Source organism: Cavia porcellus, unplaced genomic scaffold (genome assembly GCF_034190915.1).
Source record: "Cavia porcellus strain 051 isolate PalLab524CR breed Dunkin Hartley unplaced genomic scaffold, mCavPor4.1 scaffold_17, whole genome shotgun sequence".
NCBI lineage: Eukaryota > Metazoa > Chordata > Mammalia > Rodentia > Caviidae > Cavia > Cavia porcellus.
Genome location: NW_026947500.1, coordinates 33,631,971 through 33,652,686, shown reverse-complemented (window position 1 = coordinate 33,652,686; position 20,716 = coordinate 33,631,971). Strand labels below are relative to the sequence as shown.

General features: G+C 40.0%; 1 protein-coding gene across 5 annotated transcripts in view; it reads left to right on the top strand.

The window, feature by feature from the left end:
• Pamr1 (peptidase domain containing associated with muscle regeneration 1) overlaps positions 1-20,716 on the top strand; it is a 178,031-nt gene that overhangs the window by 145,030 nt on the left and 12,285 nt on the right. For 4 of the 5 annotated variants that reach the window (XM_063227778.1, XM_063227777.1, XM_063227776.1 and 1 more), the window contains 2 exons: positions 4,352-4,459; positions 18,929-18,979. In XM_063227778.1, coding sequence (XP_063083848.1) covers positions 4,352-4,459; positions 18,929-18,979 — 159 coding nt within the window. The remainder of the gene's footprint in view (positions 1-4,351; positions 4,460-18,928; positions 18,980-20,716) is intronic. The other variant, XM_063227775.1, reaches the window with a different exon arrangement.

The window sequence follows — 20,716 nt, the reverse complement described above, 5'->3', positions numbered from 1 at the left end:
AAAATCTCTCTTTTTTTTGTACCAGGGCTTGAACTCACGACCTTGCGTTTGCCAGGCAGGTACTTATGCCATTGAGCTAAATCCCCAGCTCTCAACTGTATCATGTATAGGACTCTTTTTGCACCTTCAACCTAATCTTACTTCCTGCTAGTAACTGCGCATAACATAGATCTATAATCAGATTGCTTTCTTTATTTATCAGCATGAGCAGGGATACGTCTAGAATTGGACACAGATCTAAAATTGCAGATTCCGGAAAATCACATCCAAAATCACAGAGAGTGATTTTCTCTCTCTCTTTTTCAATTTATTTATGAAGTATTTTAGTACATTTTAAATATAGACAACGATCACTTTCATCATAGGGACCTTGTACCTGTGCATGATTTATCTTAATTCCTTTTTTTCCTCATTGTCTTATCCTCCTTTTAATTCCTCTTTGCCCTTTCACCTACAAAAGCTTTGTTTTCATTTTTCCCTCCCTCCATTCCTTCTCCCAGCTCCCTAATTCCTCATCCCAATTGAATATTTTCTCCCTATTCATAATATCTACCACACAGTCCTTACTTATTCTCTTGGTTTCTCACACCAGAGAAACAATGAAATACTTACACACATATATTCTATTTATTTCCACTTAAGAGTGTGGGCTCAAGGTGTATCCATTTACCTATAAAAGTCTCAAGTCTATCCTTTATGGCTGTGTAGCCTCTATTGTATAAAAATCCACATCATTTTTATTCATTCATTGGTTCATAGGAATTCGGGCTGTTTCTAACATTAGATGTTACAAACTGTGTGCTGCTACACAGCACACACATGGGTGTGCAGACAACACTGTGGTATGATGTTTTTAATTCTTTCAGGAAGATACCCAGAAGGGAAATAGCCAGTTCAAATGGGACCTCTAGTTTTAGTTTTTTGAGGACTCTCCACATTGATTTCCACAGTGGTTGCATGAATCTACATTCCTACCAACAGTGGAGAAAGGTCCCTATTCCCCTACATTCCCACTAGCATTTGTTATTGGTTGATTTCTTGGTAAGAGCCACTCTTTCTGGGCGTGATGGAATCTCAGTGTTGTTTTAACTTTCATTTTTTGAACAATCAGTGATGTTGAGTATTTTTTCATATATTTATTTGCCATTTCTACTTCTTCATCTAAGAAGTGTCTATTCATTTCAGAGTCCCATTTTTGCATTGGGTCTTTAAATTTGAGGGATCTGATTTTTTTGAATTCTTTATATATTCTAGATATTAGTTCTTCTTATCTGAGGAATGGCTGTCAAAAATTTTTTCCTGCTCCATGGGTTGTTTCTTTGCTCCAGTGATGATTTTCCTTTTGCTATGTCAAAGTTTTTTAAAAAGATGAGATCCCATTTGTTGATTCCTTGTAACATTTCCCTTGAAGTCTGGGTTTTATCATAAAGTCTTTGCCTACACCACTGTCTTCAAGATTTATACCTATTTTATTTTCCAGAAGATTTAGTATTTTTATTTTCATTTCAGGTCTTTGATCCACTTTTATTTTAGTTTAGTGTATGATGAGATACATAGGTCTAGCTTGAGTTTTTGAAATGTGGAAAGCCAGTTTTCCCAACACCATTTATTAAACAGACTATCTTTCTTTCAGTGAGGGTGTTTGGCCCCTTTGTTGAAGATAAGGTAGCTGAGTGTGTTTGTAGTTGTTTCTGTATCTTCTAATCTGTTCCATTGATCCTCAGGTCTGGGTTTTTTTTTTTTTTTTTGCCAGTACCATGCTGTTTTTATCACAGTAGCTTTATAGTATGATTTCAAGTCAGGGATTGTGATGTCTCTTGACTTACTTTTGTTCCCCAGAATTGTTTCTGCTATTCTAGGTCTCTTCTGGTTCCAAATAAGTTTTTGGATCATTTTTTTAAAATCTGAGAGACATGCTATCAGTATTTTCATCAATATTTAATTAAATCTGTATAATAATTTTGAGAGTATGGCCTTTTTGAGTTCTTCCATAAAATTTTTCTGTCTGCCTTCCTTTCTTTCTGCTCAGTCTTATTACAACTTATACTGGGCTCTCAGAAGCAGCCTAAGAAGAGAAATTGCCAACCATCTATTAGAAAAGCTCACTCAGATGCAGAAGTAGGAATTGTCACTTATATATACAGAGGAGGTAGCTGGAGCATAAAATGTCTAGATAATGTGTCCAAGGTGACACAGTTATCAGGGCAAAGTAGGGATTTGTACACAAACATTTTGGCTTTAGAGCTTACAGTGTGTGTGTGTGTGTGTGTATGTGTGTGTGTGTGTGTGTGTGCATGTGCTTTCTTCTATCTCTCTGGTCTTCTGTTTCTTAATTAGTGACAAGGGCATGACAATATATTCTGCTCCTTAAGAAGATTCTAAAAGACAGAACAAATAAAGTGGTTGTACACTCTCATAGAGAGTAAGCACTCAATGATTATCCTGCTTCAGGCTAACCCTTAACCTTAACCTCCATGTGCCTCCTTAAACCACAATGGCAAATGTTATTTATTTGATGAATAACTCCAAAGTTGACCTTAACTCCTGCTCTCTTTGATTTAGTTGCAGGTAGGATATGACTGAGATGAGCAAATTGCTGAATTCAAAGGAGTCACCCCGGCTCTCGTTGTTCTGAAACTCAACTGTATTGCATGTCACCAAATGAACCCAAGCATAAAAGTCAATTATTTAATGTACTAAATAATTAGAGTAAAACAAACTTGCAATGCCATACTGATCACTAAGCCTTCGTCAGGAGGAAAGTCTGCTGTGAAAGTCTCAGGAAAGGAGGTAGAAGGTTGAAAAATCAGTGTCTCTTTGACTCTATCCTCTTAGTGAGATCAGCCACTCCCGCTTCCCAGGCCAACCTGCAGCAGTGGCTCTAGATAGTCTGTGTGCCTGTCTGCTTTCCATTCTGTACCCATGGCATTGCGCAGGCTTGGGAATCCTAGATGCTCTGCTGCTGTGGTGTGGCCAGCCTGTGGCTCATCCCATGATGCAACTGTGCAAGCAGAGGCTGAGCAGAATTCCATGCCAGGTGTGTGTGTGTGTGTGTGTGTGTGTGTGCGCGCGCGCGCGTGCGCGCGCGCTTAGGGCTGTCGGTCAATGCTGGGTGTCAGGGAAGCTACCTGGGGCCAGTAGCCATTCATCAGCTTGTGGCTTTGTGACTAAGGGAAGATCTTTCCTTGAAATGAATCCCTCTACCTCCCCAGCAAAACTCTGGAAAATGGTATCCTGCCCTGGTAAATAGTACTACATGTCATTCCTCAAACACCCGTGAGTGTCTGCTTGTATGAAAGTCATTCTCTCAGGATAAGGTCACCTGCCCCAAACTTAAACATCAAAAGTCATCTTTTGTGATATCACGTTCTCTCATCTCTGATAGATACTTTCCCTTACTCCAATCAGCTATAACTTTACGTTTTTTTGACTATGCTGTAGCAATTTTTCTTAATACATGAACTGTGCTTGATTCAGGTTGTAGGTATTGAATACTTTTCTTTCCATAGCCTTGATCTACTAGGTAGAACATCCTACTTATCTATGTATCTCTCCAGTGCTTTCCACAGAGCAAACATTCAATACAGATTTGCAAAAGTGAGCCTAGGAATGTATTTCTACATTGGGATAAATGTGTGTTGGAATGGTGACTAGCACACAGACTAGTGTTTCCCAGGTTTTTTTTTTTTTTAGATACTCCCAAGATGCTCTGTAAAATGTGGGTTCTGGGGTCAAACAAGCTTGGGAAAGACTGAATGTGGTGTGCCTTCTCACAGTGTGTGTTATGGTCTTGAACTGATCTGGTTAATTATCATTGGATGCCGGAGCATTTCTCTAGTGGAACTGAGCCCAGATTGCTTATATAGTTGATGTATCAATATGGCAAGGGACTAATGTTTACAGCCTGTATGTTTGGAAATTCTTGAGTACAACTTCAACGGGGTCATAAAGATATGTGCCTGGGGCTGTCTTTGTTACCAGGATGCTGAGCCTTCTTGAAAGAATGTACTCAAAATCTACTCAAGGATTCTTCTGGAGTCCATGTGGGAGTGACATAAATATGCTTCTACTTTCATTAACCTAATGCTCCTGTTTGTGCTTTCTTTATGCCTCTCAGACTAGAGGTACCTTGAGCATACATCCGAGGCCTTCAGCTGTGTCAAGTAGCACTAGCAGCACCCAACATTTACTAAGTACCACCTTTAGGCATTGTCAAATAGTAGGAACATAAATTTAGTGCAAAGAATAAAATTGTTGGAAGAAATCAAGTGAAAGACTTGTGTGAAGACTGTGGCCTTGGAGAGACGGAATCACTGCACCATGACACTAAGGAATGTCTTTTTCTTCGCAGCCTGTTCATCATCCCCTTGTTTGCATGATGGCACGTGTGTCCTGGATGCAAGTGGATCTTATAAATGTGCCTGCCTTGCAGGCTATACTGGCCAGCGCTGTGAAAACTGTAAGTATGCCTCTTGAGTGGAAGTAAAGGTGTCACATGGTGTGGCATTGAGAGGAGTTTGAGAGCACATAGGGCAGGTTTTCCTTGGTGTCTAGGATGGACCGTCCAAGATTGCAGATGGTCTGGACATCACACTGAATGACCTAAGAAGGCCAGGACTGTATGTATGGAACTCCCTACATTGACTACTGACATTTGCAGTCCTTACCTGTTGCAAATACCCTTGACAAAAGATACAGTGATCTCAGGTAGTATTCAGAGCTCAAAAATCCCAAGACAAAAGTGAACAGTAGGAAGCTACCATCATCATATTTCCTGTGGCTAAGAGTCTGAACTTCCTGTCCATCCTAAGATCTGTAACTTAGAGTTACCCTCCTGTGCACACTCAGGACTTCAATGTGATATTATACAGTTTGAATTGAGCATGGTGGTGGCCATGAGCCTCAGTTTCCAGGAGACAATCCCATTTTATGCATTTGATCTTGCAATATTATTAATAGCACCCTCTCTACGCTTAAAGCATCCTGAATTGGATAAAATTGCATCATCTTACAAATAGGAAATGAAGTTAGGTAAGTTGTATGCAAAGCAGATAACATTTATTGTGGATCAATGTCTGTGGAAACTCAAAAACAGGATCCTTTTTCTTTCTATGAAGGAGCTTATGCTGAGTTAGTGAGATAAGCTTCATACTTCTTCACTGGTTTTAGATCAGGCCTGGAATGAAATGGGGCTGTGGGAGGTGGGATAGAAGAGAAGAATCATAACAGAAGGAAAAATCCTTCCACCAGTGGCTTGCCACAGCTATTTGTCTCTAGGACAGTTCTCCTTTAACCATTCAAATCCTTCTTCGCAGCCTGCTACCTAAGCCATATTCTCCCTTTCCTTTCCATTTACCTTTCCATTTTCTTCCTCCTTTTTTCTCTTCTCCTTTCCTCTTCCCTTCCTTCCCCTCCACTCCTTTCCTCTCCCTCTCCATCCTCACTTCTCCCATCTCTCCCCAACTCCCCTGTCCTTCACCCTATTTTTCCTCTCCTCTTTTGCTGGTGATTGAATCCAGGGCCACGTACATGCTAAGCACACGCTTTACCACTATGCCACACCCCAACCCCGAGCCACTTCGTGATCATCCCACTGAAGCAGCTAAATTTTCTGCTCCTTAAAGACAGTAGTCAAAAACAGAAAAGTCATAGTTGCTCAGTAATTTGGGGTCATCTAAACAGCAAAACGAAGGGAAACCTACTTAAACAAGCACTCCACTCCCACATGGACAGAAGTTTCTAATGGATGTTCTTAAAAAAGCAGGACACAGTTCTCTGATACTAGATTTGAGCTTTTGCCAGAGAAGAGGGAAACTTGAATCTATCAAGTCTGAACTTGTTTGATAGGGCAAATCTTTCATCCTTGGGAGCATCACACCAACTGCTGTGTATGACAGCACGAGGACTATCCCACCATGTGGTGGCATGTATTGTGCACAGTCAAAGAGGAATTTCAGTACTATGTATGTTAAGAAATAACTTATCCAAAATGTCTGCTAACTAACCTGTGTATGACATGTATTCCAACAGAAGTTAGAGACCTAAAGTAGCTGTCATTGAATGCATGGAATGAGATGTTCACAAGAACAAGAAAAATCAAACTTTAGAGAATAACAGAGAAGTAGAAATAATGTCTTAGCAGGGTTCCTCAGCACAGATCCTTTAGAGTCAGAGAGGAGAAACAAAAATAGAGAATGCTTAACTCTTTGATGAACTGACCACACAATAAACAAAGAGGAAAGTGGAAAAAAAAATCACCGCACAAGCCAAATTGTCTTTTAAAAACTGTTTCAAATCAGGGAAGAACAAAAAGCTGTTCTAAAAGTTATGATTTATATATATATATATATATATATATATATATAAAGCTACCCATTATATATATATATATATATAATAGCTTATAAGTAAAAATGAGTTTCTCAATATTGTTGTTCCACCAAGAAAAAGCACACATTATGAATAAAGAAAGCAGAATAAGGCATTTTGCTCTTATTTGTAACTTGATCAAATGGTCTCAAATCACTTTAAAACACCAGCATAGGAAAGAGGACTCTCCCTTGCCAGTTTTCAAAATGTAGCTCAAAACCCATAATTCCTCGATGTCTCATAATTACGGCAGGATGAGGATACCAGCAGTGGAGATCTGATATGTTATTTGCTAGCATCAACATGGGGGATCAAATGTTTACTATTTTCTCTGAGATCCTGGTTTGTTTTTCCTTGAGGAAATTTGATATAAGTTCTAAGTCACTCACTGGGGGAGCATCACACAAATTAGCCATGACAGTTTACCTTCTAATTTCTGAACAAATCTTAGTGGTTTTTTTTCAGAGCAATCTTTCTGCTAGAAAAGCAAACAAGAAGAAAAAATATGAACTCTGTTTCCCACATAGGGTATCGGTGAGCTGGAACAATGTCTTTGGAGGGAATTCTTTCAAAATTAGGAAGAAACTAAAGCATTCTGCGATATTTCAAACTCTTAAATACCTAGATTGGGTGCAGTATTCGTTTAAAAAAATACCTTTAAGGGTACTGAATCTGATGTTAATAAGAATTCTGTGTTTTATTTATATTATACCACATTCGATGAGAGAGAGCTCCTTCTAAGCTACAGCTTTAGCAGTCTATTACTAGTCTTTGTAAGAAGGTAGATGCTCCTTTTTGCAGGTGAAAGATTCAAGATAGAAGATGGAAACCCTAGTCCCATTAAAATCAAACCCAGAGGTCAGAATTGTATATTTCCCGTGGAATTCACAATGCTTCTGACATAGTTGTTGCCGTATGACTTGGTGAGACCCCAAGTAATGATTGGTGAGTTCTGGGTATCCTTGTACCCCATTAGTGGGTTCTCTCAATGATCTTTCCTTCCTAGGAAAGGCTGTTCTGCCTCTCTGTTCTAAAGACAGTTCTCAATACTATTTTATTTTCTTGGTACACGCACATGTCTATAAGTGAGAGTGCCACAGAAATAGATTTGTACTTAATTTCAGAAGCAATGTAAATGCTTAATTACTTAATTTCAGGAGCACTTGTAAAATGCAAATTAAATAATAGTATAGAGGTATATATAATAAAGACAGAATAATATTTTTTCTGATCAGGTCTGGTTCCCAGGGGAACCACTGTTAGAAACTTGAGGTTAGAAACTTTCAGATTTTTTAAATGGTGTTTAAAGCTAAATTTTGTGTACATTATTCTTTCTCATCTGGTGGTGATTTTGCTCTCCATCTTAAACCCTAGGTTACAATTGGCCATGTCTGAAGACAGTTTTGATTGATATAATGTTGTAATACTGGTCAGGGGGCCAGTGGGGTGATGCTGGCATCTAGTGGGTGGATGTCAGGAATGCTACTAAATATCCTAAAATGCATAGAACAATCCCACAACAGAGTTATTCAGCCCAAATGTCAGTAGTGCCAAGATTGAAAAATAATTTTAATTAAAAGTGGATTAATTTATGCATTAACATTTTCAGCTTATTTTTAGTGCCCATGTTATGAGTATTTTTCCAAGTGCATTGATCTACTTCATTTGGAAAAACTATTGTTCCTTATGATTCCTTAAAATGGATTTTACATATAGATAGATAGAGATTTTTTTTGCTAATATGAAGAAGACTGCCATGCACATCCTTGCATGTTTTTTTCCTATGGAGAGATATTTTCATAAGGTAATTCTTAGATACTAAACTCTTAATTAAAAGGGCACACATATTTAAACTCAGAACAACTGGAGAAAAGGTCACTAAAGCTACAGGATGAGTCATTCCTTTTAAACATCAGTTCTCAAAATACTTATTGGGATTCATACTTCAGAAACTATGATCATTTCTTGTCAAAACAGAGATTTTTTTTTTTCTGTGACAGGGTCTCATTCTGTAGTTCAGGTTAGCCTTGGACTCACTGTATAGTCCAGGACGGCCTCAAACTCACAGCAATCCTCTTCCCTCAGCCTGCCAAATGCTGGGATTATAGGCATGCGCCCCATGCCAGGAAAAAGATGGAATTGTTTTCAAAGGAATTCCATCCATCTATGGAGAGAGTTCTTCTTCAGACTTCATGAGATAGTAGATAAAGAACAAGAAACAATGAGCAAGGTTTGGTTTAGTTTCTAGGATCACATGCAACCCCCTAACCCCACAGGGGAGTCTTCAAGGCTGCTACTGCAGGCTTCACCTACCCTCAATTGTTTCCCAAGCAGGACAAACGTTCCCCTGCTCTTCAGTGACCTTCTCCTAGGGGAGTGGCCCCCTCCTCAGCCTCTAGGCCGAACTAGCCTCCTGCCAGCATCCTCTGCAACGTCCAGCCTCCCTGGGCCACCGTGTGAGGAACTGGGGGCCCTTTTTTCCTCTGAAGTTTCCTGTTCCTTTGTAGGGAACACAACGACAAAATAAGTCCTTGAGTAAATGGTCAGAATCTTGTTTTGAAGAAGTGGAGGGCAAGGGATTCACGGCCTGTTCCAATTTCCATGTTGCTTTTGTTCCTCTGGCCCAGTTGAAGAGGCCGGGGTGTCCGCCTTGCATCCTAATGAAGGGCGATGAAACAGGGTGACTCTCAGGACACAATGCTCACTCAGCGGGCTCTGCCACGTCTTGGAACAAAACAAATCGGTCTCCACCAATTAAAGGCAAATGGTAAATCTGGATTCATTTGGGTTTTGGAGTCACAGGTTTCCCACTGGCCTGTCCCAACCACTGTGAAGAAAAGAGCCCAGGATGAGAGACACACTGTATGCTTCAGCTTCAAAGGAGAAGCCTGCATTTCTCATCAGAATAAGTGATTAGAAACGCTGAGGTTTTCACGAAAACATTAATATTGATGCACGGGAGAATGTATGAAAACCTCTAGTGGGTAGCAATCATCTCTCCCTCACAGATAGATAAATAATATTCCATAGGTTCTGTGAGATTTATGCAAATTACTGTTTGATCTCTCAGGTGAAGCATCTTAAGTGAAATCACTTAAATGGAATTCTTTTCAGGGTCAAACACCTTGCTTAATACAGAGAAAACAGGTGCATCTCCAGGTGAAGAGCTTGGAATCTATTCTCAGAAAGACCCAGGCTTGACAGTGAGTCTATCATTTACCAGTCAAGTGACCTTCAGAAAATCATTCAATTTATTGAACCTCAGTTTCTAAATTTATAATGTCCACAAAAATAATGTCAGACATCTCTCAGAGTGTGGGAATGCAATGAGGTGATCCGTATAAGGCAGAGCTGAGTATTATAAGCTGTTATTCTAATTAATGGTTCTGGCCCCATATTTTGTCCGCACAAAAAGCCTATCAAAAGGCAGAAGAGTCTCCATAGAAGGTAATAAAGCAACAACAGTAGTTTCTACAACCTCGTGATTATAAATAAACACACCTTTTTCAGGGCTCTAGGGTTTAAGAAAATTCTTCCAAGATTTTCTCAGTATGTGTGAGCTGACTTTCCCCAATCATTGCTGTGTCCTAAGAATTACTGCCAGTGCGTCTGCAGACAGGCAAGAAAGAGATGGTCTTAATAGGACAAATAGATGTCACCAATGTCACTGTCAAAAAGAAATCTTGGGTGTGGTGAATAAAACTGACAGTCAATTTGTAACACCAGATGAACTGAATCAGCATGGTGCTGGTATGGAGGGCCCACCTGAGAATTGCTGCCAACAACATAAAGATGGAGAAGAAGATGGTGTGCTGTTGATTCTCCTGGAGAAGTTTGTCACACTGGTTTTCCTGATAGGAACTCAACTGTTCTCATTGGAGGAGCTCGGGTCCTCCTGTCACTGGGGATGGCTGTGGTTTTCTTTCAGTGGGCAGTTGTAGTCCTTATCTTGAGTGTCATTTCCTGGCTCCAGTGCAGATCCCTCAACTTGCTGGCAGAGATCCTTCATTCTGCTAGTGCAGACTTTATAGCTTCCACCACTGACCTTCGGGCCTTCCCAGCGCAGATCTGTGAAACAGACTTGTGTGAGACATTGTTGCGGGCTCTAGGCCTCCAGTTGCACTTGTGGAAGACATTGCCATGGACTCTAGGTCTTCAGCTGGACTTGCATAGGACATTGCCATGGGATCCCAGACCCTCAGCTGAGTTCTTTGTGGACAGATCACTTGCATTCTTCTGCATTCTCTTTGGGTGAATAATATAAAATAATCATATAAACTATATGTCCTGTATTAAATCTATTCCTTGCAAATGCTGACTACAACACTGGGTTTCAGGAGAAGATATCTACATTGAGCATGATGAATGAAGAACATTTACAGCCAGGGTGGCCTGGAGAAGCAATCATGGAATTGATTGATGGAGTAATGTCATGGCGTAACTGGATTTAGACACTCCAGAGAAGTGTCCCCAAGGGGTCTCATTATCTGATCAGCCTCCCCTTTTTCTTATGGCATTTCAGTTGTCTTTTACTTGACATAGGGTGGACTGTGTATCTGTTCCTGTGTAGTTATTTTGGATATCTGGCCTTCAGAGCATCATTTTTATATTTTGCTAAAGAGATATTTTGCTAAAAGAGAACAGTCTGGCTTAAGAGAGTATGAAGATTGAATGGACAATCCCATGGAAGGCATTCCCAGAGATTTAGGAATGCTGTGCCTTTAGAGACTGGAGGAACCCCAAGAATGCCAGTAACTGGTAGACCTACTAGTAACTACCTCTTCTGTGCTCAACCCCTCACCCTCCTTAAAGTGGATCTTAAGCTCTGACATACTTCGTGGCACAATTTAGAAGGATGTCATTCTCATTTGGACTTGAATACAAAAAATGAACTGTCATTGGATACAGTAGGAGCTGTCCCTGAATAGTGATCAAGGGGTATGCGCATGTGTATTTGTGTGTGCAATGATGTGCATGTGTATATGTGTGTGTGTGTGTGTGTGTGTGTGTGTGTGATGAATTCAGAAAAAAAAACATTTTCTTTCATTTGGATTAATCCTTGATGAGTAAACTTGAGTCCACCAAGTGACATCTTAGTATGAATTCTGCTGGGCTTCATGGCTTTGTGGCCTCTCAATCAAAGTGTTGCTGTTTCATGGAGGGTAAGGTTCTTGAGGTTGTTGTATAATGCACACATTTTGCTAGTCAGTGATTATTTTAATATGTATAGCATCCTTCCCAAATAATGAGAAGCTAGGGGAGGCCATATAAATTGTTCTTCCATCCAACCGCCTCCCAGAACATGGGGTAGAGCATACTCCACGTGCTGCAGTTCCCCAGATGTGCAGGCCTTGCTTCTATCTGACTGCTCCTTGTCAAGCCCTCTTGGCCTTGGCTTTGGGAGATGAAATCACTGATGCAGGGATTAATACAGTAGGAGGATTTTAGTTGGGATGAGCTGTCTGCCCATAGATGGCAGAGAGGAGGACACAAAATTTAGAAGAACAGTGAGAACACAGCTGAATTAACTTCTGATGCAAGCAAACATCTTGCTATCCTAGGTCCTGAGATGAGCTCCAGCCCTTTAACAGAGGCTATGGCTCCCCCAGATTTCCTTAAAGGTACCCACTTCATGGAGCACTCCCCATCTTTCCTGCCCTTCCTTCTGAAGAAGAAAGCTTCCGCTTTGTGAGATGCAAATGTTCTCATTGGTATTCATGTACTAAAAACAATAGTTGTGATTATTCCTATTTTTAATGTGGGCCAGATTCTGTATTTCATCTGACACTGCCTACGTAGTTGAATCAACACTTCCGTGTGGTAGGCACTTTGATCATTTCCACTTTACAGATTCATCCAGCCAAATATTTTTGAGTGTCATTAAGTACCATGCTTGTGGGAAACAAGGCAGGGCTACATAGCATGTATTTTATCCTCTTTTATTGCAAAACCATAGAGCAGTTCCAATGTTATTCCTCTTCTAATTTAGAGAAGAGGTCACACTGTGTATGGTTCCTGGCCACAACGTCTACAGTAAGGCCTTTGGTGGTGGTGATGTGGTGATCAAGATTACCAAGTGCTGCTTTTCCCACATACTGGGCAGAGCTTCCTAAGACTAAATGTGTGGCTTAGGCCCTTCGTAGGCCCTCATCCTTAAGGATAAACAACAGAATTGCGTGGCTCGGGCCATTTTCCTAGTGAGCTGTTCTTGTATTTCAAAAAATTGACTTCAGTTACAACTGGGAATGATTTCCCCAAGTACTGTAGAGTGAAGACTCATCCAGCAGCTACCTCAGAAACCTTTGGAGATTTGGGGAAATCCTCAAAAGATTATTATTTCCAAGAAGATGCAGTAGGTAGAGGAACACTAATTCAGTAATCACACAGGTCAATTAATATATGTACTCTATCACATGGGCATGAGCCAGGTGGACTTAAAACAAGAAATAAAATGACCCGGACTTTCTGAAAAAAAAAATTGTCCAAGTTGATCTGTTCTTAGGCACCGGCAGTTTCAGCTGTCTAATTAAATAGGCCATCCAAATGCCGGAAAAGTGGTGTTCGAAAGACACAGTGTTCCAGAGGCCCAAGACAATACTGATTAAGATCAAATAGCTAATTGTAAGCCTCAGCCTCCAAATTGCTGCCGGATGAATAAATAGCAGTGTGTGCAATCCAAGCAGAATTTCACATGGATAGTGTCTCATTCACACCCGCCGAGGACTGGAAAACATCAGGGAAGCAGAATGCCATTGGTTGGAAAGGGATGAAAAGAGATTTTGATGGGGATTTGCATCATGAGTTGGTGTCATTATTCATGGTTGAGGAAGACCTTCATGGAGTAAAAATAATTTACTTTGGTCTAGACATACCAAACTCAAATATGAACTGAACAGGAAAAAGCACAAAAGAGATAAGAGGCTATTAGATGTTTGTCTCTGAGCAGTGGCTTTGGGTGAAGTCAGGTTTCCAGAATGAACACAGTGTCAATGAAAAGTCAATGCCTTTTCCAGACAGAACCAAGCTTCTGTCATAATTTGTTTCCTTGGTTTTGAGCATGAGTGGGTGATGGCCAGATGTATGGTAAGAAAGTAGAATCTCGCTATTCATAGCCCCTATGGATCAGCTAGATTATGAGAGGATACACTTTGAGCTATCGTTCTCAGAGAGTACTACAGCTCTGAAATCCAGCTCTTGGTAAAGTGTCAGCATGGGCCTGTGACTTACATTTTTACTCATCTGATTATCTGGATATCATAAATGTTTCATTAAGATAAAATACACCAAAATAAATTATGTTTTTACCCAGAGTTTTGTAAATCACAGCAAGCTGTTTTAGAAATCAAAGAGGATACACATACTAATAATTAATTTCAAATAATTTAGAAACACAACAAGAACATTATCTACAGGATTTTTTTTTTTTGTACTGGGAATCAAACTCATGACCTCATGCTTGCCAGACAGGTGCTGCTTGGGTCATTGATCTAAATCCCCAGCCCTCTGTATGGTTGATTTAAAAAACAAAAAACCTAGCATGCAGCCCAGGAACTTATACATACACACACACACACACACACACACACACACACACACACACCCTAGCACATCCCACATGCTCTTCTTTTGTAAAGTTTGTACAGAAAATCAGTATCAGCTCCCAGGGGACCTAGCGTCTTCTTAAAAATTCGTTCAACTTCTGCCATCTAGTATTTTTCAGACAGGGATTGGGACATGGCTTTTTCCATCACAAAGAAGCATCTCAGGGTCTCCTCTAACCGTCTCATCTTCTGTAATTGTGCCCCAGTGCACTGGCCACACCGCATTAACTATAACCTGAGCTTTAGTTAAGTGGTAATCTCTATTTACTACCCAGGGAGAACTTGAACATGATGAAATTCCAAGGCCCTAGTGGTTATTCTCAGCAAAGGCATCTAAATTAGAATCTAATTTTGTTTTGCCCCACTTCCTACTTATAAATTAAGAGATTTTCTTTCAGACAACACAGCAGGCTAAATGGGATCAATCAGTTGTTCCTGATGAAATCTTTGTTGTAGCCCAGTTTATATCCTGCTTCTGCAGTTAGATAATATTTGCTGAGATCTCCATCTCCATAGCCTATTTAGATTTATTGAGGACCCCTGTGATTATATGTACTTTATTCCTGGGTTACAGTCCCATCTTCTGATGCAATCTTAGAAGCAAAGTTTTAAAAAGCAATAATCACTTAGGGTGACCTGGTGCTGGAAAAAATAATCTGTTTATTTAATCTATCTTTGCTCTGTAAACCAGAAGAAATAAGACTGAGTTTCCTACAGTAACATTTCATAAAGTGTTAATTGAACTATTAAGGTTCTTGGGTTTTGTCTTAGTTATTTTCTTGTTGCCAAAACAAAATGTACAACACCCAAAATTAAAGGAGGAAAGATTTGTTTAGTTTGTGGAGGTTTCAGTCTGTAATTGGCTGACTCGAGGGCAGGGTGGCACCTGGCAGAGGGAAAACAGTTTATGGTGATAGAAAACAGCTAAAATAACAAGGCGGAGAGTCAGACAAGACTCTTTCTGCCCCTTACATTGTATGCAGAGTGGGTGTAGCACTCACACCCTTAATTTTAGCCATAACTATGCCAAGTCAGTCAGTGGCCTGACTTACTAATCACACACTTAATCTCAGCATCACACACTGTAGCTGAATCTACCTCTGAAAAATTCCAATGACTGCTGGAGGCTTTCACACAAACCATAAAAGTTTTTATTTGTTTATTTTGTTTTTCTTGAGAAAGATTTTCATTGGCAAAAATCTAATCTGGGAAAAAACTAATTGGAAGGAAAGCCTCATTTTATTTTTGTTTGTAAGTGCTTAAGTGATTTATAAGTCTTGAGATGTCTAAAATACTTTAGTGGAATATATTTGAAGAGACATCACTTATATTTCTGAGCTTAAATGAAAATTTTCCACATTAATGATATAGCAAAGCACCTGCTAATGCCTTATAGGGAAGGCATTCTAAATATATATATGTATATATGTTATGGTTCAGAAAATACCTTAATCAAATCAACAGCCCATAGCCCCTCACCAGCTTCTCCAAAGGGCAACATTCTAGATTTCGAAAAAGCAAAGCAACAACTGAATTATTTGGGTCTTACAGGATTTCTAAATATAGCTTTTGTCTCCATATTTGAACTTATAGCTTGGGGACCTAAGCAGAAGGAAAAGACAAATATTCATGGGTCTATTGTATCATATTAAAATTGTAGATTTGTTTAGAAAAGTGTATTACTGCTGTGGACAGGAATATTCTGGTGGATAGTAATATCAGAGGAAAAAAACTGTTGTCTTTCCATGGCTGGGGTCTGCCCACGAGTTGTGTGATTATCAGGGGATGGGGAGATAGGATCACTTTCTGAGTTAGGGATGGAAGGTATGGACTTCCTTTTGTCACATTCAATAACACTTAGATCAAAGAATATAATCATATATTAATGTCTCTGAAGAACTACTTTTCTTGAAACATTGCCACATTATTCCAATATATTCCCTGAGTTGTTCATTGTCCTATCCTCTGTTTACATCCCTCTGGACCTAGTCACCTCAGCTGTCTTATGCTTCTTAATCCTACCAGTCAGAGAAAAAGAAAAATTTAATTTGCTTTGCATCAATGTCGATTTAATTCTAAGACCTGTATCTTGGACTTGGGAGACATTTACTCATTTGCTGTCAGGTTCTCCACAGCATCTCAAGATCATAAAAAGAGTTTCATTTCATGGATAACACCATATCACTGGGGAGAATCCAGGCAGTAGATTCCGGCCAACACTGTTTAGCCTGAGGGATCCCACTGTTTTGGATCCCCTGATTTATTTAAAACAGCTTGGCTAGCGCAGACCCTCTGACTCTTTGTGGAGGCTGGAGGTCCTCTTTGAAGGATCTGGCCTTGCCTTGGCTGGCCATTTGTCCTCAAGATCTTCCGCCATACAGAAGTGCTAAACAGTATGGAGAGCTCCGTGTCCTGGCCTGAGACCAGGGGTCTCATCACTCTTTAGCAGTGTTCCCAAGGGAAAATGGGAGAGCCTAGGTGTCCAAGGTAAAGAAAACAGCAGAGCTGTCTTAGGTTAGTTTCCCTCCAAAGTGGACCCTGAGTCAAGCCTTTGGGTCCAGGTGATATATTAAAGGAAGCATTTCCAGAATCAGCCAGTAACTGAGTTGGAAAGGAGCTATAAGAAAGGGAAAGACATCAAACAAGATTTTCAACTAAACTCCTAAACTCAGCCTAATCTCATAGGGATCATAGGGAGCAAATGACAACTCAAGAAATAGAAAGCAGGCTTTTGTACTTCCATACCCATCGGTCACCAGTTACAGGCTGCCCTGGGTGGGTAAGAGGGGATAAAAATCAAGGAAATTTTTAGCTCTTACTTTGGGCAAGATGGTGCCTATGCTAAAGGACTGTCCTCTGAAAGTTACAGGTACAGAATAGCGCACATAGAGAAGTTAAGAGTCTCGGTACCCTGATTTGGTAAAAGGATGTGAAGGGACTTGGATGGGGTGGCAATAGCGCTCATGCAAACACCATTACAAAGATGTCACCTGTGCCTTTGTAAGATGGCATCACATATGGCTTCCCTGAGAAAAAGAGAATGAAGAACAGGAAAGTTTTTTTCTTCAAATGTTTATGTGAAACAATATTCCAGAAAAATGCACTGATGACTGAGTTTTTAAAATAGCACATATGGGTGACATGAAATGATGAATTTATCTTGGTATATTCATCCATGCACATAACAATATTTTAATTATTTTCATCCCCATTACACCCTCTGTCTTTTCTGCCCCTCATCCTGCTCTCCTTCCTCATCTCTAGATGGCTATCTTCTGCTTTCCTGCCAGTGACTATTTTTGTTATGCAATGGCATGTAGGGACATGCTAAACTTAGTGTGCTAGGTCCCCATGCTGAGTCCACAAAGTAAATGTGCTATTTATTATTAATCACAGAATATCTTACTTAGCAATGCAGGAGCTTGTTTCTCCTTCAGGCCCGGAATACAGGTGTTTTAAATTCTCAATTGGCCTTGCCTGGAAATACGCGTCATATTGAGAAGAAATGGAACACAAAACCTTTGAAAAATCAAAAAGGAAGGTATCATGGATCTGTTCGATGGGGAGATGCAAAGGTTTCTAAAAAGGGAACACATGGTGGAAAAAAAGACAATTTTGAAATCTACCCACGGGGAGGATCTCTGATGAGATGGAGATGGTCTATGTACCCATCAGGAAGATGTCTAACTGGGAGAGACAAGGGAGGGAAGGAGGAAGTCTTAGAACTCTCCTCAAAAGTATAATGAGGCAGTATGTGCCTTGGAAAATACAGGAAATGAGAGAGAAGAGAGAATAATGTCCCACGGCTGTTTGATATAGGAATATAATTTTAAGGCTTTATTGTGCAAGATTAAAAATACAAATGTACAGATACCATACTTGGTACCCAGATGTGTGAATCAATGCAGGTGTGGAAATTCATCATGGGTAAACATTACCTTAGCCACCATATGGGGAAAGCAATATTGGACTATGCCCAAAGAAGCTTAATAACCATTTCATAGCTCATTATTTCTCCTCTCCTCTCCTGGGATGCCACTTATATATTTATTTGGTTTCTCTCTACAGCCACTGTATCTCTTATATTGTTCGGCACATTTTTCACCTTTTTCTCTCTTTGGACTACATTCTGAAATTTTTCTTTTAAGCATTCCTTCACGCTATTAATATTCTAGCTCTGTTGGATTTGCTGGTAAACTCATCTGTTGCATTTTTAATTTAATGTCTGCCATTATACCTGTCAGCTTTAGATTTTTTTCCTTTGTTTATATTCTAGTATTTATAGTTATTTGCTGAAGTTCTTGATTTTGCATTCTATTGACTTGAATACATTCAGCCTTGTTACTGTTAAGTGGTGTCAGAAAATATTATGGCTTATATCTTGATGTCCCCCCAAAGCCTCATTCAGTCATAGGTGGGGCTTTTCAGAGGTGGCTGGATCTAGGATGTGTGATTCTAGGGTTAAGGATGTGATGCTGGGATTGATTCATGGTGTGATGCCAGGGTTAAGGCTTCCCCAACCTGCGTGTGAGTACTATCTATGCTTAGGGACAGAGAGAGGGATAGGATATAAAGTACAGAAAAAAAAAAAGTCCCTGCTGTTGCTTGATATTTTGCTGCTTTGCTGCCTCTGCCTTCCATAAACAATTTCTCCTTGGCAATGCCCCCCGTCACGCCACTCTGCCTTGGAACCAGCCAATATGAACTGACACCTCTACCATGTGTGAGCCAATTAAACCTTTCTCCCTTTAACTTTGGGTGTCAGGTATTTTGTCTCAGCAATGAGAAAAATAAATAATATAGACAACTACATTATCTGGATCCTTCTGTAAGTTTTTTTCTACTTCCTATATTTTTCTTAATTTTCAGGTCTTTCCTTCTGTCTTAGTCAGTTGGGACTGCTATAAAAGTGTACCACAAACTGAGTGATTTAAACAAAAAACCTTTATTTCTCACAGTTCTGGAGTCTGGGAAGTCCAGGATCAAGGCGCTGGAAGAATCATTGTCTGGTGAGGGCCTGCTTCCTGGTTCATAGATGACTTTCTCTGGCTGTATCCTCACACGGGGGAAGGAAGGAGTAAAGGAAGGGAGCTTTCTGGGTTATGTTTTCTAACACGAGAATCCCATTCGTGAGGGGTCTACCCTTATGACCTAATCATCTGCTAAACACTCTACCTCCTAATATGATTTTGGGGGCTACGATTTCAGAATATGAACTGGGGAGAAGAGAAACAAGCATCTAGTCCATTGCACATTCCATTGGATTTTAACATAAAAGTGTAACATAGCTCTAATCAGGTAACATTTCATAAGCAATAATTCAGAACCACGTAATAGTTCCCTATTCTAACAGCTTATCAAGTTTAATTTGCACCATTGGTTTAATTATAGCTTTTTGGGGGATCAGAAGTAAGGAAACGTTATATGAAAAGTACACATGTGATCTGGTTTCAGGCATGCCAGATTATAAAAGGACATGCATCTGAGAGTCTTAGAAGTGCAACAGTGTCCCTCAGCCTTATGCAGAGGAGTTTATGTATTCCAAGGTATTCAGTAAGTCTTTTAAAGTCTCCTCAATGAGAAAAGATAGAATCTGAATTTCTCTAACTCTTTATGACCTCCCAGGACTCAAGAACTGTCCAAATTTCCTGTTATTTAAACCCACATTACATACAAAAATATATAAGGGGTAATCAAAGTATATAGTGAATGCTTAAATTAAAAACAAATTATAATAAAAGGCCCATTGCTATTAATGCCCCGCATAATAATCTCCCTCACTTCAAACACTCTTCTGCCATCATTTTTGTCACTTTCTGCAGCAGTTCTAGAAGTCCTCATCTGTGAGTGTGTCCTTAAGGGTGGCTTCATGAAGGTGAATGCCGCCTGCACAGTGCCAACCAATGAACGGGCTGGCTCATAAAAACGTGTCACTGTGTCCTCATCCAACTTACTCACCAGATCAGGCACTGTGTGGCTCCCGGCTCTTCCCCAAATTCAGACTATCCGTGAGAAGTAAATGTTTTAATCAATTTAGGACTTTGAGACAAGCATAGCAATGCTACTGAAGACATTCACAAAAGAGGACTTTCAGAACTGCTCCAGAGCGAGGCAAGAAGGATGGGATGAGTGCGCCCGAAGCCAGGGGAAATATTCTGGGGGAGATTAATGGCAGTGTGTTTTTACTGTGATAAAATTTTCACATTTAAACCTTCACATGTTTTGTTCCCACCTTGTCTGACCCGTGGGACTCTGTGAATGGTAAATCATGAGGCAGAGGTCTAGAAGGACGTGGAAGTGCTTCCTTTGCTCATTTATCAAAACTGCCGATAGGCAGGATTTCACATCTTTGTGTTTTCTCAGTATTTCAGGGCTGGCCTTAAAGATCAGCAAATCTTTCTTGGCCAGGAACTTTAGCAAAGCTCAAGAGGGATGAGCACCTGGACTTGAACTATACCAATCAAAGCTCTTTGGTAGTCTAACTGGCTGCCAGAGCCAGGGAGCCCTGTGGGGTAAGATTAAGTGAAAAACACAATCCCATGTGAACAGAAAGCCATGCCTTCGTGCCATTAGATTGTTGCTATATGGGCATACAGGTCCAGAATTTTCAAACTTACATCATGTTAAAAGTCATATTTTTGTGTGAAATTCTTCACTTTTTATGTTGGAAACTAATTCCATTTTTTTTTTAAATTGCAGATAGAATGCATCATTCCTCCCCTCCCCACTACTGGCCTTTGAGTCTA